We start from the raw sequence: 24,449 nt of genomic DNA on the forward strand, positions 1-24,449 counted from the left end.
CGTCCACCATTACGTCGTTAGTGGATCATTAGGATGGCAATAGCCTTAATTAATTAGGCACTATATATTAAAAATTAGGGGCCAAATTAATTAGTTCAGATCATATATATCATCCATGGAAACAACATGTGGTCCGCTTAGCTAGCCAGACTGACTGCAGGGCGTCAACAAAACCAAGGACACAGACCACAGTTTTATTTAGGCAAGAACTGAACTGGGGCCTGCATTCCACAGAGCCTAAACACCACAAACCATACAATACATATATATATATATATGTGTGTGTGTGTGTGTGTGTGTGCCTACCCAAGTTATTTACATAGGGACAAAGACACAAATAAAATGGTGGTTGATTAAGCTATATAATTAGACAGTGGTGTTGATTGAATAAGTTGTGGGATATGATGGTCCAGAGAGTAAGTTCATTTGTCGATGTTCACGTGGTCGGAACCCCAACTCACTCACGTTTAAATTTGATACATACCGAGTTGGATGACTTTGACTGATGTTGGAAACACTGTTGAGCCCCGAAAAATTAGCTTTATTACATCAACAAAATGTGGGTTCCTGTACATACAGTAATTCCTTTTTCTTTTTATTGAAGAACGGGATGACTCTACATTACAAATATTGGTAGCATGCAGTGGCAGTGGTGGGGGAGGGATTTTGAATTTTATTTCTTGTGTGTTTTGGTTTGTGGTGAGGAGTGAGATGATGAGGAGGATACATACATTGTATTAGGAAGAAGTAGAAGCCAAATTGGAGCAGCTGAATGCCGATGGATTGCTGCTGATTACTAGGATACTAATAATAATCACAAACATAAAAAGGGCATGTGTGAGTGGGGGTGTACCGCGTGAACCCAACAGGTTTTTAAGCTGAAAATTGGAGAAATCGGCCACGTGGAGGTGGGGGGATGATGCCCCCGGCCCCCTCCATCCCCCCTCCTCATGCTCACACTAACGCCCCCGCCTCATACATCTCAGTGCCCCTCACTCGTTTTCGCTTACTACTCATTTTCACTACATTAATTAATTAATTAAAAATATATTTCAATTGCATCACATACTTGAAAAAAAAAAAGGGAAAGAGAGAGGAATTATAAGGCTTAAAAGTTAAAATATATGAAATTAAGAGGAGTGATGAAGTTGGAAGTTTTTAGTAAAAATTTTATAAAAACAACAAAATGACGAATAAAAAATATGAGACGGTAAAAGAGTGTTCTGTCTGAATAATAAAATATAAATTAATAAAATAATGAGCTCGATAATTAATCTTGGCTATGATAAAGTGTATTCATTATTTTTATCAACTAAAATTGAGGGTGTGAGTTGACTGTTGAGAGTTTTGAACCTAAAATATGAAAAAGTAAGCAAAGAGTAAAGTGGGAAGTGATTTCATTATCTTTTACCTATTCTTGGGTTATTGAAATATGCATAAGCGTGTGTTGGGGGGGTTGACAACTCTAATTCGGATCCCTATTGGTTGTTAATCTAAAGTATCCCTCCAATTATATACGTCCCTGAGGACTCCAACCCCACTATTAATGTATGTGGTGTGGTCTGAATGAATATTGATATGTTGATGGATGGGTGGGTTATGTGATATGTGTGTGTGATACCAATATATGATGCATACATACATAGAGATACGGTAGTCCAATGTGAATTCCCAAGTGCCCTTCCCACAAATCCACCACGTGGTCTTCTCTTACATGTCTGAGGTGGACCAAAACGTCTCTCTCATCCTCTATTTAAACCCCATTCTCTGTTCCTCTTTCCCCCCCCAAACCTCACTCTCCCTCTCTCCCACAGCTACAACTGCTCTCCTCTTCAACCCCCTTCTCTCCCATTTCTAACATTTACACAAACCAAAATGACTTTCACACCCGCGAAAACAAACTCTAGTTCATGTGCTGCTCCCCAATTCCTTCACCCACTCTCTTCCAAGTCTTCTCTTGTTGAACTCAGCTCTCCCTCCAAATCTTTTTCCGTCAGGAAGCCTACCAGAGGAGCTAAAATCCACTGCGCCCTGCACTCCCCCTCAGTTCTCACTTTGCCCAAACGCCCCTTCCAAACACCCACACTTCCCAAAACTGATTCCCCTGCTCACCCGCCGGCGCCACCGCTCCCGCCGCACTGGAACTTACTACAAAAAGCGGCTGCCCAAGCGCTCGACGCGATGGAGAGCGCGTTGGTCTCACGCGAGCGCCAACACCCTCTTCCCAAAACCGCCGACCCTCGCGTCCAAATTGCCGGAAATTTTGCTCCGGTGCCGGAGCAGCCCGTACGCCATAACCTCCCCGTCACCGGCACTATTCCAGAATGCATTAACGGCGTTTATGTGAGAAACGGCGCCAACCCTTTACACGAGCCACTCGGCGGCCACCACCTCTTTGACGGCGACGGCATGATCCACGCCGTCGCCCTCAACGGCGGAAATTCCGCTAGCTATGCTTGTCGGTTCACCGAGACACAAAGGCTGGTCCAAGAACGTGACTTGGGCCGGCCCGTTTTCCCGAAAGCCATCGGGGAACTCCACGGGCATTTGGGCATAGCCCGACTAATGCTATTTTACGCCCGAGGGTTATTCGGGTTAGTGGATCACAGCCATGGAACCGGTGTGGCAAACGCCGGACTAGTATATTTCAATCAAAGACTTTTAGCCATGTCGGAAGATGATCTTCCTTATCAAGTGCGGATAACTCCCTCAGGCGATCTTGAAACGATTGGGAGATATGATTTCGGGGACCAATTGAGGAGCACGATGATTGCTCACCCGAAAATTGATCCTGTTTCCAAGGAGCTTTTTGCTTTGAGCTATGATGTAGTTCAGAAGCCATATCTCAAGTACTTCAAATTTTCCACGGATGGGAAGAAATCGCCTGACGTTGAGATACCGCTAGATGTACCCACCATGATGCACGATTTCGCCATCACTGAGAACTTGGTGGTGATTCCTGATCAACAAGTGGTGTTCAAGCTTCAAGAAATGGTTAAGGGTGGCTCACCCGTGATATATGACAAGAACAAGAAATCAAGGTTTGGGATCTTGTCAAAGAATGCTCAAAATTCTGAAGATATTAAATGGATTGAGTGCGCCGATACTTTCTGCTTCCACTTGTGGAACGCTTGGGAGGAGCCAGAGACTGATGAAGTTGTTGTGATCGGCTCATGCATGACTCCAGCCGACTCCATTTTCAACGAATGCGATGAAAAGTTGAAGAGCGTCTTGTCAGAAATCCGCCTCAATTTAAAAACCGGCGAGTCAAAGAGGCGGCCCATAATTCAATCCTCGGAACAGATCAATTTGGAAGCCGGCATGGTGAACCGGAACCGCCTCGGCCGGAAAACAAGGTATGCTTATCTTGCAATCGCAGAGCCATGGCCTAAAGTTTCAGGGTTTGCAAAAGTGGACCTCTCCACCGGAAAAGTAGAGAAATTCATCTACGGCGACCGGAGATACGGCGGGGAGCCGTTTTTTGTGCCGAGAGACCCAAATTCGGAGAGAGAAGATGATGGGTACATTCTGTCATTTGTACACGACGAAAAGGCCTGGAAATCAGAGTTGCAGATCGTAAATTCGATGACATTGAAGTTGGAAGCTTCAGTAAGACTTCCATCGCGAGTCCCATATGGATTTCATGGCACATTCATAAGCTCAAGGGACCTGGAAAATCAAGCCTGATGGATGGAAATCAGTGTTTGAACAAATTAAGGGCTGTACATTTATGTGTAAAAAAATATATAGGTGTAAGATGAGTAGTGCATATCTATCTCTATAATGGAGGAGGCATAAGCCTGAGGGATGGGTAGATTTAGAGGCATCGTCCCCGGAGTCTCCTCTGCTTTTGAATTTTAGCAGTGATGAGTCAGTTTTTATTGTTTTTGGTTACAGTAGTGTTGTTCAGGAAGCCCAGCTTGTAGCTTTTGGTGTACAGCGCTACTAATGGAGCTCAGCTGGTTTCTGTTCCTTTTTGTCCACTCTCTTTGTTAATTACCCAATTTTTTTTTACTCTTCTTGATTCTCACGCTTATTAATTTTTACCAACCCCCACAACTTACAGCGCAGTCAATTTTTACTCTCTCTCTCTCTCTCTCTAGTCATCATGTGTTTCTGTTTCTTACCATATGTTTTTATTTCCTTTGGAGCATTATAAACTCTCCCAAGACTATAAAATTATAACCGCATTATCAAGCCTTGTAAAGAAAAGAAAGTATTCACCTATATAAATCCAATAAGACGGGTAGAATGAGGGGGGAATGTCCGAATTATTTGCCATCCTTTTCGCATGCTTTCTTCAAGTGAATTGGAATTTTTCATAAAGTGGTAGTAACGATGGGCAGGGGAAACTTTATAACGTGGTGTGGTCGCGTCATTTTGTTGTTGAGTTTCTTCAAATGGTTATGGATTCGGAATCATCAATAGAGGGTGCAGATTTAACACTCTAGTGATGGTATTTTATTAGACTCTTTTTTTTAGTCAATGACATGTATAATCTATGTTTCATGCAAAAGCTCCAAATAAAAAGATTGTGGATTTCAATTTTCCTAGAGAATCAAATAATGTGTATCGGATGACTTAGACCACGTGATGAAGATGAAGTTTTTGGCGATTGCAGGCACAGAATTATGAACTTGGGTTTGGGAATATTGTGTATTTACTTGTAGTAATTGAATGATTAAACGTTTGACACGACACAAATTACTTTTGCTCACATGTCAAAATATTAATTAGGTATGAGAGGCAGCACGAGTTGTTGAATTCTCTCCTCTCCATTGGCTGCTTTTCTTGTCCAACAACAGAAGAAAGGAAAAGACATTTCACCGAAATGCATTAATTTTCAAAGGTGTGAATAGATTGATTTTGTACGTATTTTTGCAATTGAAAGATGGGTTTATGTGGATCAAATCCAGCGACCCCATAGAAATTTCTATTTTGTTGTTTTCTTTTCATCAATAAGAACAAAACATAAAATTGGACATAGAAGAAAAAAAGTTACATGACAGATTAGAATATATATATATATATATATAATAATGTAGCATTATTAATTAGGGGTTGAAGGAATAGGAATGTTTTGGTGCAAAGTATTCTTATTCTTATTAAGAATAGAGATATAAGTGTGAAGGGCAGCAGGGGTTTGGTAATTGGGTAGAGATATAGATCGTCTGGGGTTTTTGGTTTTTGTTTAATTTGCCGGAGATTGAATGTAAGCCATAACTTTAATAAAAAGATGTTTTGTTTTGTCTTGGCCGCGACAGTCAACACATGAAAAACAACTTACTTTTTCTCTGTTCCAACTCCAACTCGCTGTCAAAAACTGAAATTTGTGTAAAGAGCACTTGTGACATGGACCTCAATCCTCCCATGGAATCTTAATTTCCTTAATAATATTAATTATTATTGAGTAAGAGAGAGAGAGGGGGGTAGAAGAAGGAGGAGGGGGGGTAGAAGAAGGAGGAGGGTAAGAAGCAGCCAAAACAAAGTAGAGGCCAAATTCCAGAAATTGAGGGAGAGTTTGTACTGAATTGAGGCAACAAAAAAAGAAACCTCATACCTGACATGAAATTCACGTGAAGTGCACGCGGATGCATGGCCCCCACACTCATCAACAAAATTGGAAGCTTTTCCAATTTCATCATAAATAATATAAAATAAAGATTTGTGCAGTATGAGTAGGAGAAGTGGGCGTCGTATGTTTGAGGCAGCTGTGCTTATTACCTTACTCTCTGCCGAGATCCAAGGAATGAATTTCATAGCGGCGCCCAGGTCCCCGCATCTCTCTCTCTCTCTCTCCCTCTCTCTCTCTCTCTATATATATATATAGATATATCATATGCCTCCATACATACAAACACATCCATCATATGAAGTCGATAACCACATTTAGAATAGTAGTGTATATATAATTATATTTAATTGTGTATTATTTAATTAAACGCTCTCTTTTATTCTTATACAAATTATGTGGGCTTAATAATCTCCATCTAATTGCGGATAACTCATACTAATAATACAATCACATATATATATAATAAAAAGTGTTGGAAGGAGGTAGTAGAAGCGTGCATCATGCTGTTCGTCACACTCCATGAATTCATTTCATACATAGTGCTCTTCGACACTCATCACTTGCTGCATTTCCTATGTATATAGTGGAACTCACGCTGAGAAGTTTTTTCATTTTAGCCAGGTTTTGTTGTTTAAATTCTTTTTTATCTGATAGTTTGGGTATTAATTTTATATTATATTAAGAGATGCTTAAATTATACTATGAAGAAAGGACTTAATAAGTCCATATTTATAAAAATTGTTCATCTGGAAATATTTATTTATATTTTCATTTTAGAAAGACATGTTACAGATGATGAGTAATTAATTAAATATGGCATAATTTATAATTAGAAAGATGATGAGGAAAGAGTAGGTAGTGGCGCATGCATAGCACTTTTTTGAGCTGAATTGGATAGATGTTGGTTGGGCGTTGGGGATAAGCAAAACTAACTGAAAAAACACATACTCCCTTTTAATTTATTCCATATGTATAGTTTTAGAGGGTACGTAGTTATGTAGTGCCCATTCAAAAATCCCAAACCCAATTTAAATACTTGAAAAGGTTAGTGTAAAGTGTGGCCACCCCGTTGTCGGTCAAATACTAATCTATCTACATATCATAATCACACTATTCAAACGTAGATTACCATAAACAATAGTCTCATGCACTACCATCATTAACATTTTCTGTTTCTTTTTTATATACTTACATTATAATAATGGACTATACGTATGTTTCAATTTTAATATTTCTTCATACATCAAATTAACTTTGTTATTGTGTTCACTATTATAATTATTAGCTAGTAATACTACTATACTATATATATATACATAGACAGAGAGAGAGAGAATAATTAAATTCTGCTAATTGTATAGAATTAATGATAAGGCTTGCAATGAGATATTACAAAATTTTTAACTCAAATTGAATTTGATTGGATCTGAATTAATTATATAATAAATGCAATATAATTGATTAACTAAAGACGATGACTGCAACCTCCACTAGTTGATTAATCTGATTTTGCAATTGTATGAAAAAGGAAAGTAATGGGTTTTACAAGGTCAAAGCATAATTATGTATAGTTACGTGCCACCAAATACGTTTAATTGTTGTTTTATTTCATGGTGGGGAAAGCACGAATTGATGCCCCTATATTAATATTGATATATATATATATATATATATATATATATATGGTGAGTGAGAATTAGGGAGTCATTGGGATATAATTTTGGAGATATATATGTTGTGCTAGTGTGGGTGGAGTACGTAGCTACCCAATTTCTAATAATAATAATGGTGGATATATATATATATATATATATACATACATACTTAGATATTCAAACATAATGAAATGATACTCGAGTTATTATCCAATATATATATATAGATAATATGGAACTAAACGATTAATTGCATACCCTTGTTCTTGAACAACAAAGCAATCTTAGCTAGTCGTACGTGGCTGTATTGAGCAAGTTTGAATTTATTCAATGTTTGAACTGATGTTGCGCGCGCACATATATATATATATATATTCTATGTATCATCTGAAAACATTAAAAGTTATAGAATTATTTATTTTCTTAATTATAGAAAGTTGTAGATAATAAAAAAGTATTCGTTGAAAAAAATATATTTTTTTTCTAAAACATTTTGAAACCATTTCCAGAAGTACTTGATTAGAAAGATATTTTTTTTTGAAAGGTTGCAATTTTTAGATTAAAAAGATCTAATTGAAGACATGCATAATATTTTAAAAGACGTGTAATCTATTGAGACTGAAACTTTTCCCAATATGCTATTTTCTCAGATCGAACAAGAATATAAATATGAATATTAATGAATTTTAAGAGTGGAGGCTGCACCTTAATTAGTTGGTCTAGTTTTGGGTCGAGCTTAATCAGATATTTTGACGCTGCCAATGCCATGCTGACGACCACGACCCCTTATCATCACTTAAATTCTTTCGATATGGAAAATTAAGAGCAATCAGCTAGCTAGCTAACTAGCATTATAAAATAAATACATGTGATTGATATTATATATAGTAAAATATTGTGTTTGAGTCATAATTATTAATTACCAAAAAAGGGTCTCATTTTGATTAAAAAGAAGTCATCATTAATTATGTACTCATGATCACAATTATATATCAATTATCAGTCATCAAATTCGATCTCCTTAATTAAGCATGCATGATCCACCATTAATAATTAAAGTAATTTGTGTAGTGTGCTGCCTTTATTAATGCACCTTATCCATTAAGTAATATCAGAAATCCAGCCAAAGTACGTACCTAGTTATATAAAAACTGATCAAATTCCAGAAATTATGTCTGAAAAGTTAATTAATAAAGAAGTGGAATTACTGACGTGTAAAGGATGCACCCAGAAGAGTCGAGTGGAGTGGTCGTCACCTTTTACAGCATGCATCCTCACCATTAACCACCACCTTGTCTTCTGGGAGAGTCGGAGCTGCATTGCAATGCATGGCTGGCCAGCTAGCTAGCTGCTGATTTGCTTATATTACATTATATTCGCCACACACAATAACTACCTCCCACCTTACAACCTAAGTATATGTATGTATGTGTGTATGAAATCCATGTTGTTAAGGTTTTTACGTACGTACATCTGATTCACAACGCCCCTTCCATCTGGTTCTGGTGCCACGTACCGTACAGGTGATCAGAAGACGACATGGTTTCGTGCAGCAGAGATCGAGGTTGCCCTTTCGTGATGTTCAGGATTTTGTGGTCTTGGCCCCGCAGCTTCTCGGAGGTCAATTTAGATTCTCTACCGTCACCCTACATGTTACTTTGTCGTTCTGCCCTTCCTCACCACCTCATAACCATATACCCAACATCTCTCTATTTATGGGTAGATCGTATGTATTAAGGAAAGTGCAGTCAACCCTTGATCAACAAACCTTTCATACATCCATGCATGATTTGGACATGAAGTCACTATCTAACGTGCATGTGGGTATATATATTTATATTCACCACACACACACACACACACATATATATATATGTATGTTAATATGCAATAAATTGTTGAGTACTGATGCATGAAACTGTCATTAATTATATATGCATTTAGCTTCACATTTAATGTAATTCTAGCATGAATTTTTATTGTATTAAACTGATTTTTAAGTTACATGGATCATTTCTGATACCAATACAAAATTTTATACACCTAATTTAGAATTATGGAATGATTGAACTTACAAATTATATAGGGCGTTCGATTTTTGAGATTGTATTCATCTCAACATGGACGCTTTTGTAGTCATTTACGGATAGGCGTCTTGCCACTTAGCCCGCGGTTTTACTTTAAAAAAAAAAAAAAAGAATTCAGAAATTATATATATAACTTCACGAAAGATGATCCTCACCAACATATATTAGCTGTGACAACCGAATAGTAATAAGTTTGTAATTAACGAGTGGATATATATTGAACAGCACGAAAGGTAAAGGGTATAGACCTAATGAATTATTAATGTGTGGATATGAGAATGCGTGGACTAAATATTTCTATCTCTTTTTTTTTTTTTAAAATGATAAAAAATAAATAAAAAGAAGCGTGTGTCACTCACATGCATGCGTATATAAATTAAAGAAACAAAAATAAGATGCATGTATAGTAGACAAGAAATGGAAGTGTGTTGTATTTGAGTACAGTTACAATGGATGGTTGTAAGTTAGGAATTGGGGATTAAAGAAATGAAAGGAAGGTTTGAAGTTAGAAGGTGGGAATGCTTCCAACTCACCCCAATGCAAAATCCCTAACAAGGACACACATTCTAGTTATGCATGACGACCCCTACCTCCTTGTTTCATATATTATATATATGTGCCAATTCCCAAACCCTAACCCAAACAACAACTACTCTACCTCTTATTCATACATATATCCATGTGGATCGCGTGGATATTCACCACCTTTCTGCACGTGTGGACCACCCACTCCCAACTCCAATTAATTACCTAATAATCATTCAAGATTAATTAATTACATATGATTATCATATACGGTCATTATTAGGCAATTACTAATTTAAGAATGTGGAAGAAATTAAGTGTCAAACAGTTTTTGTATGTTGCCCGTGACGTGGGAAGACTCCAAACTTTACTTGCCAAAGATACACACTTTCTTTTACTGGCCAAAGACCGGTATTCTGTCAAACTTCATTAATATATAGATATAATATTCTTGGGAAAATAAAATCCAGAAAACAAGAGATTGAGAGTGAGTTGTAGGCTGCAGGTGGGCACATGATCTCTTGCAAGGAAAAAATAAATAGTAGAAAGATTAGTGAGGAGGGGGTGGGGATGATGAGATATATGTATATAAAACTTGTTCTATGTGCTATAAGTCTGTTGGCCTGAGGAGGAAACAAGCTATAATTAAGGTGGCCGACTGCCTGCTGTCTACTGTCGACTACTGTCTAGTCTATATATGCATGAAAAAGTAGTCAAGAAGAGCACGCACCCTACTACGTACTTACGTACAACACAAACAAAAGACAACCCTTTTGTTTCACATATACAGTACAACAAACAAATTCTTGCGCAACTAAATTTTTCTTTTTCTTCTTTTCCCTACCTACCCCTCCAAATTCAAACAATTTTTTTAAAATTAATGAATCATCACTATCACTAGCTATGTATGTATGTATTATAATGTACAATATCTCATTATTTGCAAATTACGCTGCTTAATTAGCTAGCTGGGTAATATTTATATTATTTACAGTTAATTAATGAAGTGGTATGTAGTCCACAAAATTAATTGTGGCTCATGTAATTAATCCTTTTCGGTTGAAATTTCAAAACCCATACATTATATGATAGATTTACCTCAAGCCAAAAAAAAAAAAGAAAGAAAATAATGTGCAATGTCACGCACCACATGTAGTATGCTGATCTTCCACATGCAGGATATAAATGCACCACCAACAAACCCGCCCCAAACTAATTATTATTATTATTAAGATTGAATTTTCACAATATTAATTTGAGGGACGGAAGCGTTAATTAGACATTCTTTGCTGTTCAATATATATATATATATATATTTGGTGGTGCAAAGGAGTCCACACACCAAAAATAAAAAGCTGATGCATGATGATATGGTGAGCGAGAGTCATGAGTATATAGATAGATAGATAGATAGATAGTTGAGGAGAGGAGGTAGAGACGACATGATCAACATGCCCATGTTCACATGCATCCAACTATATAAAGAATAATGCCACGATACATGCTGAGATATAATGCAATTAGCTCAACATATATATATACACATGTACACAATTAATGGTGCATGGAAATTGAATATAAGCTCAAACCCCCCTGTCGTGTGATATTGTTTCATGTGCCTGTTATTTATGAACACATATTAACTTTGCTTTACATGGACCAGAAACAAGAAGCATCCATGGACCAATGCATACCTATTGTTTGCCTAATTTTATTTTTTGAAATATCTTATAACATATCATCAGATGTTTTATAAGCCCTCCAACCACCTTTTTAATTTCTCAATAATGAAATTAAATTACAAATTTCCATGTGTAAATAATGAGCTGTCAACAATACCCAATCCCTCTGACTATTTTATCAACAGCAAGGTAAGTAAGCGAATGTTAATCATGTACATACAGAAATCACACGCAAGTCCAATTGCCATGTCAAAATGGGCTTAAAGCGCTAACAACTGGTTTCATCTAATTTTCTGTAAGCATCACCAAAACTTCCATCTTTTCTAACAACTTCTTCATAGTGTCCTGTGTCGGCAAGGACCGGCCCCGCTTATTCTTTTGTTAGGTATATTTGACCTCTCTTTCATGGTAAAAACAACCAACAATTCAACTAGTTCATCAGTCTCAAACGAAAACACCAGTTATGACAAGAGAAAAAGAAATTACAGAGCAACCACAACTTCAACAAACCTAAAATTTCTTACAAAATTTGGCAATACCACCATCCAAATGAAGCTGCAAACCACATTATTTGATTTGCAATTTTAATACATACCTAAATAGAATCTTATGTTTGCTATTTTACCCAAACATAACTCAACTCGCTGGGACTACTGGCAAAGCTGCTCCACTGCAGCCACAATCTGTGCAGGTTGAACCACTGTCCATTCTTCCAGAACTCCCGCATATGGAGTTGGTACGTCCTGTGACGACAAGCACACAATCGGGGCATCCAAATAATCATGGAAATTTTCATTAATGGATGCCGTCAAGCTGGCGCCAATACCTCCAGTTCTCATGCATTCCTCCACAATGAGCACACGATGAGTCTTTTTCACTGAATTCCCAATTGTGTAAAGATCAAATGGCTTCAGCGATCTGATATCGATGACTTCTGGGTCGTATCCTTTGTTGACCAGAGTCTTTGCAGCCTGCATGACGTGATACCTCATTCTGGAGTACGTCAGAATGGTAACATGCTCACCCGGTCTGACCATCTCAGCTTCCTCAAGATTCAATACATACTCTTCATCTGGAATCCTCTCTTTTAGATTGTAGAGTAAAACATGCTCAAAGAGAATCACGGGATTCTCACTCCTTATAGCAGCCTTCATCAACCCCTTGGCATTGTAAGGGGTCGAGCAAGCTACCATTTGAATCCCAGGAATCGACTGGAAGTACGACTCAAGGCGTTGTGAGTGCTCCGCTCCAAGTTGTCGACCAACTCCACCAGGTCCACGGATGACTACTGGTATCTTAAACTGCCCACCAGATGTGTAGTGAAGCATGCCACAGTTGTTCGAGATCTGATTAAAAGCCAGAAGGAGAAAACCCATGTTCATTCCCTCAACTATGGGACGCAGGCCGGTCATGGCAGCTCCTATGGCCATGCCAGTGAAGGAGTTTTCAGCAATGGGTGTGTCAAGAACCCTGAGATCACCGAACTTGGTGGCCAAGCCCTTGGTCACTTTGTATGAACCTCCATAATGGCCCACATCTTCGCCCATTACACAGACACGTGGATCTCTGTCCATCTCTTCCTCCAAACCTTCACGGAGAGCTTCAAATAGCAAAAGCTCATGCCTGAGGATGGAAATAGGGTTTTAAATTGGTTCACGTAATCTCAAGTGAAACAAAAGAGACATGATAAAGCAATACCTTCAGTTTATTGAAACACCGAATCAATTATCCAAAAATTATAAAGCCATTAGACAAATTGTAATTGGAGATATCTATGCAGATAGGCATGTACATAAATCATTCAATGGTTTTTAATGAGAACTATTTTTATTCTGCATGCATATTGGGACGCCCCTTGCTCAATCATGGACAGGCATGGCAATAATTCAAATCCAGAGAGGACATTCTAATTGAACTACAACAGCTTAAATCAGTTAAAAACCAAAAAGATTAAGCCAAAAAGAATCATAAGTACACCAAATGTGCATAGATTACAGAAGAACACCAACAATAAATGATCTGTTCCATGAAGCCCTGTACAGGGGAGTGGTTGGGCCAACAAGCTTCTATAAGACATGATCTTGTCATGCTTAACTCAATTCAACAAAGTTCGTTAACATGTATAAGGCATGCAAGTATTGAAATTGCTGGGATTTTAATAAATCAGACCATTAAAATAGTACACGATTCGACAGCAAATTCATCTAAAAAACAAAAGAAACATTATTATATAGAAATGCAGAGAGGAGAAGCAAGGTCATGAAGTCGCAATTATTTAGGGAAAGAACAGGACAGGATACTCTAATATATTATACATGAGTTTGTTGCAAGACGTAATCAAGGTGCTTTGGAGCATTTTTTTCTTTTAAAAAAAAAAACAACAACAACAACAACAAGTTATGCACACACCCCACACACTCACGCACTCACCCAAGTTCGAACTCCCGTAGGAAATCTTGAGCCCAAGCCCCAGGGCCCCTAGGGGACAGGTGTTTTAGTGTGTTTTAGCTTATTCAAATATACATGTATTATGGAGAATTAGAAAGAGATCAAGGTTTGTGCAACACATCACCTGCATTGCCTAAGTGGACAGATCTATGAGAGAAGTTGATTCTAGACATGTAACAAGTATCATGAAATGAATGTGCTTTCATCTAATAAGACTGAATAGACTGCGTAAAGTCTGAACTAAGATAGAATTAGCAGAATTAGGTAGTAAAAGATGGAGGCATAAAACATGTGCTGATAACCATTTCCGTTGCCTCTGCACCCAGCAATTTATGAGGAAGAAATCAGAGAATTACTTTTAAGAATATTCCCAATTGGGTAAGATGGAGAGTTCTCATCCACATTGGTTACCATAATAGCATGTCAAACAATAACTAATGCAGTATGCTATATTTGTGGGGCAAGCTCATACAATATCATCCAACTCGTGTTATGCTTTTCTTTTTCTTCTTAAGATAAAAATAATAATCAAAGACACAAAACTCGTCCCAATTTAGAATAATCAATTCCTAAGTGCCACTAGAATGTCAACTAGAAGGTGAATGACAATAGTGGCATCCAGAAAAAGTTCTAAATAGAGAAGACAATGAGAAATACCCGGGCTTGGATGCAGTAGAAGCTGTTACATTGTCTTGCTTCGTCTACAACGACAGAGGAATAGCACAAATTAAATGAGAAAAACTATAAATAGAGATGAACATAAATTGGAATGAGAATGCACACTACACGAGAACATATTTGCATCGAACTCACACATAAAAAAGACAGGATAAACTTACTGCAACTGCATTAGTAGACAATGTTCCTCTCCTACTATTGCGAGGGTTCAAGCCAGAGCTCAAACTTCCATCAGAACGAATAACAAAGAAGCTTCCTTTCCTCTCTGAAGTAAAATGGCAAATCCAAAAATAGAAAAGCATGCTTAGCATCACAAGCATACAAAGTTCTTGACAAGAGAAAATCCGCAGGGCAATGTTAAATTTCAACCATAATCAGTTCAAGCACAAAAACTTGGATATTTTATACATGATGCTAAGACACAGAGTAAAATTTGGGAAGCAAAGAGGCAATGTAACATATGGCATGCGTGTAATCTGACACATTATATCTAATTCTTCTGAGCCCATTTCCAACCTCTATGAGTGTGAGTGTGTGGTGCCACATTACCACGAAATCTTCTCGTCACTTCCAACTAAAGGCAAAGTATTTGAATCAACAAGTAACAGGAACAGATAAAGCAATATCAGAAAGATGGTTCAACAAAAACTCGACAAAAGAACAAGGGAAAGGCAATAATTAGACAAGCAATTCAACAAACAACATCAAATGAAGAATCTATAGAAAAACATCAAGATTTAAAGAACCGATTAAACTCGATTTTAAAGAAAACCGAATCAAGAATAGCAAGAACCTGGGAGCGATCTGGGAGAAGCGAAGCAAGAATTCTTGTAATTAGCCGACGAGAGAGCCGTCGTGGCTCCAACTCCTTGCATAAACGCAGACGCCATTCAGAAACAGTCTCAAGATTCCACGAAAGAAAAGAAGATTCAGAACTCCTTACTTTTACGACCAAAAGAAAACACCAGTCAAGATTACAAAACAGAGCAAGTTTATACACAAACTTGCGAGAGAGATTAAGAAGAATAATTGAGAGAGAGAAGATGGTGGGAATGGAGATGCCGGTCGTTTACGGCGATTTGGTTAAGCCGGAAAGAGAAAAGCAGACGAGAAGTGACAAGAGTATGAGAGCAGAACCACAAGTTTCTCACTGTTGTATGGTTTTACACTTCGATCATGTCGCCAAACAGCCTACTTACGGTGTAATGGACCTGTATTTCTTGACAGCCCATTATAGTTGGACGCGTAGCCGAAATGGCAAGATGGTCATAAAGTTACCGTTGCCAATAAATTTTTGCCCAGGTGATGCCTTCTTAGTGATGAGAGTTAATAATGGACTTCAATTGTGGGCCAACAAGCCTAGTTCCTCTCTTATATATTTGGGCCAGCTAAAACGCATATTATTTCATCTTTTATTCAAAGAAAACCCTACAAAGGCACTATGATACCCCTAAACCAAAAAATACCAGTACGATGTCGTAAGAAAGTAGGAAATTTACCAAAATCAAGTTTTATGGAACTAAATTAGTGAATAAGTATAATATATTTATTATATAATTAATTATTTTTTAAAAAAAAGATTTTGTTGTGTATAAGTAAGCTTGAAATTTAAGATAAGTATATTGTATTTATTATATTAATACAAATTCAATCAAATTTAATTTAAATTAAAAAATTAAAAAAAAAAGTACAAGATATCCAAAGGAATGCAAGCGAGGTAGCTAGTCTTTCTGGGATGAAAGTACAAAATATCCAAAGGAATCCAAAGGAGGTACAATAACTTTGCTCCATGCAATATCTATTCGTAATATATACATGCTTTTCTTACTTAACATTCCCTTGCAGAAAAATAGAGCTATAATTCGAAATAGGCACAAAAGGCACCCGTTAACCCATCTTCCGAAGAGTTATGAGACACCCTCCTTCCTTACAAACGCCAGGCTAGTGAAGATGGGTTCCCTCTTCCAGGTGATACAAGAGCTCCTACTTTAAGGAGCTAGGAGACATCCTTCCTCCTTAGAGTGGAGGGACTGAATGATGAGCATGACTCAAAAGCAATTGGCCCAAGAAGAAATGCTAAGCCCGAGTCAAGCCCCCCCAACCCAGGAGAAAGTCACCCCGCCCAAGGTCGCTGGGCTTAGCCCAAAAAGGAAGCACCTTGCGACATGGTTTGACCCAAGAGGGAGGCCCACTAGGCTCAGCCCAATAGAGATCCCCCACACCAGAGTCTTTCCAAGGATGAAGCTTGCCTAATCAAGATTGGCCCAAGGAGGCCCAGTACGAAGGCTTGCTGCTCTCTTCCAAGCCCAGCTCAAGGGAAGGAAGGTGCCCTTAAGAAACTAGACTCCTTGCGAGGCAGGAGTCTTCACAAAGGAGGAGTCCTTCCTCATTCAAAGACTTACTGCTCAAGGAGCGAATAAGGTGCAATCTTATCCACCAAAATCCCGCTTTCCTTGCTAGGCACGCAACTCCCTAGAGTCCCTGCGAAGAGCAACTCCTCCTTTATAAATATGGAGAACACCCCTCAACAACTTCCTTTTTCCACCTTCGGAAAACTCTCTCATTGCAACTCTGTCATTCTAAAATTCGTGTTCTTGCTTATGAAATTCTTATTTTTCTCACAATTTTTTCGTTACAATTTATCTTCATGTTTATTTATTCTTAAATATGAGACTAATTTAAGCATCAAAGTGCTAACGTGATGCTTTGCAGGTCCACTTTCTCAAGAGCTTTCACTCAATTAGCCCAAATCCGATATCAAGATGCGAAGACTCTAGACCCATGCTAAAATCGCACGCATCAAAATTAATAAATAAATAATATAAAATTAATTTAGGGATATTATCATACAAAAAAAATTAACGTGAGTGAATTTTTCATATTAATATAGATGGATATTATAAATCATATATATGAGAAGAGGAGTTTTAATAGGGACGGTTGAAAATACATAAGAATATTATTGATAATATTAAAAAATTAATATTATGATATAAATAATCGCAATTTATAAGTAAAAATAAAAAAATATATATATAGCATAGATACATCATCATGATCAAATACAATAGATATATTTTTTTAATTTTATAAATATGTCGAGTGTGCTGACTGTTGGTAGTAATTCTTAATAAAGAGGGCGCCATCTAATTCGATAGGGAGTACACACGCATAAAATCGTGTCTTTGACAGAACCACATGTCTAACTTAATAAAGGATTAATAACTTTACCACAAAAAGCGTTTCACCTCAAGAGCGAGTCATTCAAGCCAAGTCAACATGGAGCTGCTCTATCTTCTCTGTTCTATCCTCTCCACTGCCATCACCTCTCTCCTCCTATCTCTCCTCCTCCCTTTCCGGTGCCTTCTCCGAAGCATCGCCACCCCACGCGCAGCTGGGAACCCCGGAAACTCTGTTTCTCTCTACCAGGGCACCGTATGGCACGAGCGCCGCCGCCCTGTCCACCACTCCTTCCGCTACCCCGTCCGCTATGCCTTCATTGACCTCGACACTGCACCCGACGCGCCGCCCAACCACCTCTCTGCCAATGATGCCCGTCGTGTTGCCAAGACCCATGGACCTGTGTAATTTTCGTCTTTCCCTCGGTTCCATTCCAATTCAGCATCTTCGGTGCTTTAAGTACTGCCTCTGTTTGAAATTAGATTGCAAATTTAGTTTCTGCTATCGTACACTTATGAAGATGTGATGTTGTTGCCAATTTTGTTGTTTGACTGGATAAAACTTACGTTTTGGAATGTTTCAGTCTAGTGGCATGTCTAATTCACATACTGTATGAAGACTAACTTACCGTGTTAAGCAGCCATGTACTGTAGTAGAACTATTATTGAATGTCAACTCTCCAAATTGTTTAGTGTACTATGAAGTGGTGCTTTGACTGTGGTTGTAGCACTTACGAACTATATCTTTTTGCAAATTAAAGGAGACAACTTTATAGGCTGATTATTTTGTGTGGAATAACCAGTTTTCTGTTGACAATACCTCCTAGCGTGGGATATGAACAAAATCCATTGAGCTTGTATTACTGTTATGATGTTGAAGGCTCTAAGAGAACTTTGAGAAAATGCATTGCTGAGGTGAGTTAGTTACTTGTCAATTCAATGTATATTTCCAACCACTTGAAAGTTGGAACTGGATGATGAATGCTGTAAGTACACCTGTTGTTGCATTTTCTCTGCATATATTTTCACTTTATACAGAAATGAAAGAGTTGATTGTCCTTTATCTCGCCGTAGCTACTTGCTAAGATAAGTTTAATCTTTCTTCAGGTTACTAATACACCATGGGGTGAAAGAGTAACATTTCTATTCAATCCAAACTCAGATTTAGTTGCTAAACCTCTCCATGTCAGCCCTTTCATGGTTAGTTACTGTCAATTTCTTTTGTATTTTTGTAAATAATTGTCTCAATACTGCTACTATGCATTTTTCTTGTCTTATGGGTTTCACCTTTAGTTATATTTCCTCTCTAACACATGTCACCCAATAACAACCACAGGATATGCTTGGCTATTGGAGCGTCAAAACAAATGACCCTGCTGATAATCTGCATGTAGTAATATCAGTACAACACCCTCAACTTGGTAACTACTTCACTGCATCATTGACTGCCAAAAGACTTGCCTCTTTAACGTCAGAAGATCATTCAATGTTCTTCTGGTTGATGCCCCATAAAGTTGCATTCTGGATATATTGGCATGTAAGTAATCTTTATCTGGGCTTTTCTTTCCATTAATTAAGCCAGCTAATATAGGTGCTGCCACACTTTTTGGGTAGCAAATATGATGGTTGGGAGCTTCTACAATTTCTCTGAGAGCAGGATTGGACATGTTTGTTGCTTAAAAGGAATGAAATTTAGAAGGCTGCTTCTGTTTCCTATACTGCTTTTCTCTGAGTTCTGTGGTGTGAATGATGTATATTTTTCCTTGGCATCATTCCTTCATTGTTAACCTATAGGATCAAGCTATTGTTAATTGGCTATGTGATTATTTTCTCATGATCACTTGTCCTAGGCTCTCAAACTTTGGTGGAAAAATGTTTCCTTTATTCAACATCCAAGATATCAAAATCCAAAGTATAGAGAAGACGCTTTACTGCGGGATGAAAATATTCAATGTTGTCCATTGTTTGGAAGTAATGAAGCAGACAACCTTCAAATACAAGGAAGAGCATGTGATTCAGCAGTCAAAATGTCGAGCGAGCGCTGCTTCACTTGGAGGGATGCCACATGGCCATGGTGCTGAGTTAACTAGTTGTAAGTTGTCTTGCTGTAAAACTCCAGGGTCAGAGCCTCAACTGAATCCATATGTTAAACCTCTGACCCATTCTCAAGCTGTCTTGCCACGTAATATACATTATCACGGTTTTGATTGCTTTGATTGTTAGCCACATACAGGATACCATTTCTTCCCTGGCCTGGTATTCTTTTATAAGGTGATATTGCAATGACAAGATTGCCTAATCATCTTCATATTGTAGACAACAACCACATCGTGTCTTGTGGTGGTTCATTTGAAGGTTGGGGCAGGTCAGAGATGGTTCATCTTCGAAGCAGCACAGATCTGAAGAAGCCCTCAAGTTTCTGCCTGCAAATCAGGAGTGACTCAATATGCTTTATTCTTGTTTGGTTTGTGCCGTTGATTTGTGAAATTCTTGTTTGGTTTGTGCCATTGATTTGTGAAATAAATCGAAGATTTCAGCAGATCTTATATTTAATTATCATTCAATACTACCGCAATAATTTCACCATACTGTATTAGTTTTCAGTATACTTGATTGGATACAGATAATACTGAGTTTATACTTGAATGATGACCATCTATGTCGTTGGATTTGCTCAACTCAATTATATAGTCTTGATTCCTGTGTTCTTGCACTGGTTGGAGATATATATGCCAACTTGCTCAACCAGTTTTCACCAGCTCCGCTCTGCTTTATTTATTGGTACGCCTGGAACTTTGGATCCACATTCAAGTTTTGCCTGCTATGGTACCACAGTGAATATGAACTCCACCAGATAGGATACCGAATATAAACTCTACCAGACAGTTGCCGAAAGTGATCTCTACCAGACAGACAAACCTTGACAGAACATAAACTCTTCTGGTGGTGGGCTGTTTAATCTCCTCATTTGTCTTTAAAAAAGAAAAACAAAATGAAGAACAACAACATTTGCTGGATAGCAAAGTAAATTTTCTTATATTATTTACTCTTTTGAAAATTTAGGTTTACTAAACTAACGAAGAAACGAAATTGGTCATCTAATAACCAAACAAATCAATTTATTGGCCGACATACCGAGTTCTTGATTTATTAAAACTCAAATGTATCACCACGCTTTCATACATATATTAAAAAGAAAATTAAATGAAATACTCATGTGACAAAAATGCAGGTGCTTTACGTGGCTCACAAGCATGTGGGCTCGATTCTCACCTAAAATTGTCAAATTTTCAACAAAAGTATCGTACGAAAATCAATTTATTTCTACTTTTTAGGTCAAATATAATATTATTCAAACCAAACAAGTGCTGCACATGCATGATCGATGCCATTGCTTATTGTTGTTGATGGAGATGGGAGAAAATTAGACGTCAGGACATTATTATTCAGCCCCGCACTTCCTTTCAATATCCTAATTCCGGTCTGGTCCATACTTAGTCTGGCCTCGTCTACGCCTCTATGCTTGAGGAATTTCAGTCCATAAGTCCTTGTTTGAATGTGACGTGGTTTCATCAACATTTGCGAATACATACATGTTTTTAAGGCGAATGTTACTGTTTGTTTCTCATATATCCAATTAAAATTTTATAACATAGTATGTTATTCACGGCCGCCGCAACGACGACGACGTGATATATAATATATTTATCAAATTAATGTTGTAAGATAATAATAAATATGATTAATGGCCCTAAATTAATACCTTCAATTTAAGAATGATTAGTTCACTAGTTAACGTTGGTAAATACCCACATATAAATCAGAATATAAGACCTATTTACGGTAGCAATTTGACATATACCCAATTTATATACAATTAATTACCCAAGATGAGGTTTATGTAGTAAATGTTAATATTGACGAGATTAATTATAGGCTGATGATTAATACAAAATTATGGTCTGAATTCCACTAAATGTCTTGATACTTTTACATATTCGATCATATCAGAAAAAGGAAGAACAAAAAAAGATAAAAGTATTTTATAAATACCTATATATTTGAACAGTTGAAAAATTAATTCATAGTCTTTTTTCAAAATTCGAAATTGCCTCCCAAGCCAACAAAAATAAGCTGCAATTCATTGAAAACGAAAGTTCAATTTGAGGTTGTTACATCACATGAACTAATATCAATAATTAGAGCTAATTATGAGTGTTTTTGTATATAAAAATATCTTATTTGTGATGTTAACAGCGATTTGGAGATCATTGTTATTTAAAATAAAATAAAATAGAAGACACATATTTAAGATGACCAAAACAAGTGATGCTCATATTTAGTATTAAGGAATGAGGTTGGGTGCAGAAAGAAAACAACTATCGTACTATTTTGTTACATGTCAATTTATATTTATAGTATAAAGATTCTAATTTTTTATTATTATAATTGTACATAATTAATCATATGTATATATTTGGTAAAATTTGAATTCAGAAAATTATAAATATTAATTTACTTAGAAAATAAAAAGAAATAGGCGAAGGAGCAAGAAATTGGGGCATCCATCCCTGGTGGTGGGCGTGGGCGAGATATCATGTTATAGAATGCGCGCGTGTAGTTATTATATGTAAAGGTGAAGAAGAAATGCTAAAAAAGACAAGCTGGTTATGCTTATGATTGATTGTAGAAGTAGTGGCTGTAAAGTCCACAGAACTCATGTTCCACGTGATCAAATAGTTTCCTTCACATTATTTTCCTGCTTTTTTCTTCTCCCTGTCCTCCTTCCCCAAATTCCTTTGTTTTCCTTTTATGTTTTTGGTAAGAGAGAGAGGGAGCGTGGGTTTCGTGTTTATATCACATTTTTATTACATCAAACTATAAAGACGGGTGTTTTCCCATTCAAACTTCCCCACCCCCAAAAATCATCACTTATATATACTTCAAATTAACTTCCTCACCTTTCATTTCAAATCAACTCTCTACTTTCTCTCTCTACACACCCACAGATCCATCCATCAGACACTGCATATCCATAAAACAAAAAGAATGAAAAGAAACTGCAATCTGGAGCTTCGCCTTGTAACCCCTTCCGTCTTTTATCATTCTTCCGATTACATGAATGCCCGATATAACTCCATGTATGTATGCAGCGCTCTCTCTCTCTAATGATGCGATTTTGATATTTGGTTTTGATCTGATCAAGTGTTTCCTTGAATTGAACAGGTTGGATATGAGTCCGGACGAGAAGCAGCAACTTACTATCTTCTACAATGGAAGAGTTGCTACTTGTGACGTCACAGAACTTCAGGTATTAATATTACCTTCCTCCTAACTCTATGCTTTTCCATCTTAACAAATTAATGGCCAGCTCTTTCTTGCCAAATCTAGTGGATTCATGAAATTGCTTTTACCTAAGTTATGCAACATGCTGCCTTCTACACATCAATTAGTTACATATTGTGTGATGTGTCGTGCATGCAGGCCCGCAGCATCATATCCCTAGCAAGACGAGAAATGGAAGATGAAAAAAGCAAGACTAGTGTGGGTGGATCCGGATCCCAACCCTCTTCACCAGTGCTAATTAGTTCGCCAATTCATAATAATAGACAAACAAGTGGTAGTGGTCTTTCAATGAAGAGATCGCTGCAGAGTTTCCTCCAGAAGAGAAAAAGCAGGGTACAAGCAATATCCCCTTACCCGACAAACAGCCGCAGCCGCACCTCCTAATCCAAAATCATTCTCATCATTGTTGAAGAGAGACAGATAGATAGATGGACAGATGCTCCCCCCGGCCGCCCGCGCTACCTACCAATTATTAGTTTACTAGTTCGGGATGTAAATTACAGTCAGGCTCGGTGAATATATCAACACATTTTGATCTACTTCATATCTACGTTTTACAAGAATATTACTGTTGTCATCCCTATTTTTGGCTTTTCTCATTCCCTTTTTGTCTTATTCTTTTTGAGTGGGAGGTGATGTGCGTGTAGATTAATTGTGAAATCTAGAGAAAAGAAGATTATGTTGTGTTTTAGTAAGCCTGGAATTTAAGACCAAATCATATATATATATATATAAGAACCACTTCAATTATAGCTTCCCCTATTTAAGGTAGCAAGATCGTAAAAGAAGGATGATAAAGGTTGTATCAAAGTATTAGTTACTTAAACTTGTATATGAGACATGAAAGATTAATATTTATAAATTTTTTGAGTTGTACAATTTTATATGAACCACATATCCAAAAAATAATCAAATGATCTTATGAGTGCATACATACGCAGATTCAAGTGACTCAAGACCGAGTTGGTACAACCTCAATAGGAAATGCATCGATCTAATCTTATTTTGTGATCTTGGAAAGAGTTGGGGTCATTTAGAACAATTTCCCAGATTAGAACAAACTCTCCTAAAGTTTGGAATAATTATGAGTCCTTGATTTAATGATTATCTAACAATCAATCAAATTCGTTACTTTTTCATCCATTTTTCAATACAATCTAACTAAAATGCCTTTGTAGATTTTGAATTATAATTTTACTTATTCTTAAAAAATTCGTGAAATTTTTTCATGGATTAAATGAACAAATTTTTAATCACTTTATAATTATATTAAA

General features: G+C 37.2%; 4 protein-coding genes across 4 annotated transcripts; 3 read left to right on the plus strand and 1 right to left on the minus strand.

Moving 5' to 3' along the window:
• Positions 1-1,768: 1,768 nt before the first annotated feature.
• Positions 1,769-4,018, plus strand: NCED2 (nine-cis-epoxycarotenoid dioxygenase 2). Its single transcript, XM_020698171.2, has one exon. The coding sequence runs from the start codon at positions 1,876-1,878 to the stop codon at positions 3,685-3,687; it is 1,812 nt and encodes a 603-aa protein (XP_020553830.2). The 5' UTR covers positions 1,769-1,875; the 3' UTR covers positions 3,688-4,018.
• Positions 4,019-11,933: 7,915 nt separating this feature from the next.
• Positions 11,934-15,826, minus strand: LOC105175732 (Transketolase family protein). The gene is made up of 4 exons (XM_011098280.3): positions 15,444-15,826; positions 14,812-14,915; positions 14,630-14,673; positions 11,934-13,147 (listed from the first exon to the last, which is right to left on the minus strand). Exons 1-4 carry the CDS (start codon positions 15,538-15,540, stop codon positions 12,175-12,177), a joined length of 1,218 nt encoding a protein of 405 aa, XP_011096582.1. The 5' UTR covers positions 15,541-15,826; the 3' UTR covers positions 11,934-12,174.
• Positions 15,827-17,878: 2,052 nt separating this feature from the next.
• LOC105175733 (DUF1365 family protein) lies at positions 17,879-20,368 on the plus strand. The gene is made up of 6 exons (XM_020698492.2): positions 17,879-18,234; positions 18,633-18,744; positions 18,937-19,029; positions 19,166-19,366; positions 19,680-19,921; positions 20,146-20,368. The coding sequence occupies exons 1-5, from the start codon at positions 17,930-17,932 to the stop codon at positions 19,908-19,910; spliced, it is 942 nt and encodes a 313-aa protein (XP_020554151.1). The 5' UTR covers positions 17,879-17,929; the 3' UTR covers positions 19,911-19,921; positions 20,146-20,368.
• A 2,340-nt stretch (positions 20,369-22,708) lies between these two features.
• LOC105175734 (protein TIFY 5A) lies at positions 22,709-23,870 on the plus strand. Its single transcript, XM_011098282.3, has 3 exons — positions 22,709-22,970; positions 23,056-23,140; positions 23,314-23,870. Exons 1-3 carry the CDS (start codon positions 22,879-22,881, stop codon positions 23,557-23,559), a joined length of 423 nt encoding a protein of 140 aa, XP_011096584.1. The 5' UTR covers positions 22,709-22,878; the 3' UTR covers positions 23,560-23,870.
• Positions 23,871-24,449: the final 579 nt, after the last annotated feature.

Source organism: Sesamum indicum, linkage group LG12, assembly GCF_026168435.1.
Source record: "Sesamum indicum cultivar Baizhima isolate 11 linkage group LG12, ASM2616843v1, whole genome shotgun sequence".
Taxonomy (NCBI): domain Eukaryota; kingdom Viridiplantae; phylum Streptophyta; class Magnoliopsida; order Lamiales; family Pedaliaceae; genus Sesamum; species Sesamum indicum.

What these genes read in the sequence shown, in the direction of transcription:
- NCED2 (XM_020698171.2), top strand. Translation starts at nt 1,876, where the DNA reads ATGACTTTCACACCCGCGAAAACAAACTCTAGTTCATGTGCTGCTCCC.
- LOC105175732 (XM_011098280.3), bottom strand. Translation starts at nt 15,540, where the DNA reads ATGGCGTCTGCGTTTATGCAAGGAGTTGGAGCCACGACGGCTCTCTCG. An exon ending in TTCTCCCAGATCGCTCCCAG is followed by an intron (nt 14,916 to 15,443) that starts GTTCTTGCTATT and finishes ATTTTACTTCAG; the next exon opens with AGAGGAAAGGAAGCTTCTTT. An exon ending in TCTACTGCATCCAAGCCCGG is followed by an intron (nt 13,148 to 14,629) that starts GTATTTCTCATT and finishes TTCCATCCTCAG; the next exon opens with GCATGAGCTTTTGCTATTTG.
- LOC105175733 (XM_020698492.2), top strand. Translation starts at nt 17,930, where the DNA reads ATGGAGCTGCTCTATCTTCTCTGTTCTATCCTCTCCACTGCCATCACC. An exon ending in GCCAAGACCCATGGACCTGT is followed by an intron (nt 18,235 to 18,632) that starts GTAATTTTCGTC and finishes TGGAATAACCAG; the next exon opens with TTTTCTGTTGACAATACCTC. An exon ending in CATTCTGGATATATTGGCAT is followed by an intron (nt 19,367 to 19,679) that starts GTAAGTAATCTT and finishes CACTTGTCCTAG; the next exon opens with GCTCTCAAACTTTGGTGGAA.
- LOC105175734 (XM_011098282.3), top strand. Translation starts at nt 22,879, where the DNA reads ATGAAAAGAAACTGCAATCTGGAGCTTCGCCTTGTAACCCCTTCCGTC. An exon ending in AATGCCCGATATAACTCCAT is followed by an intron (nt 22,971 to 23,055) that starts GTATGTATGCAG and finishes TGAATTGAACAG; the next exon opens with GTTGGATATGAGTCCGGACG. An exon ending in GTGACGTCACAGAACTTCAG is followed by an intron (nt 23,141 to 23,313) that starts GTATTAATATTA and finishes TCGTGCATGCAG; the next exon opens with GCCCGCAGCATCATATCCCT.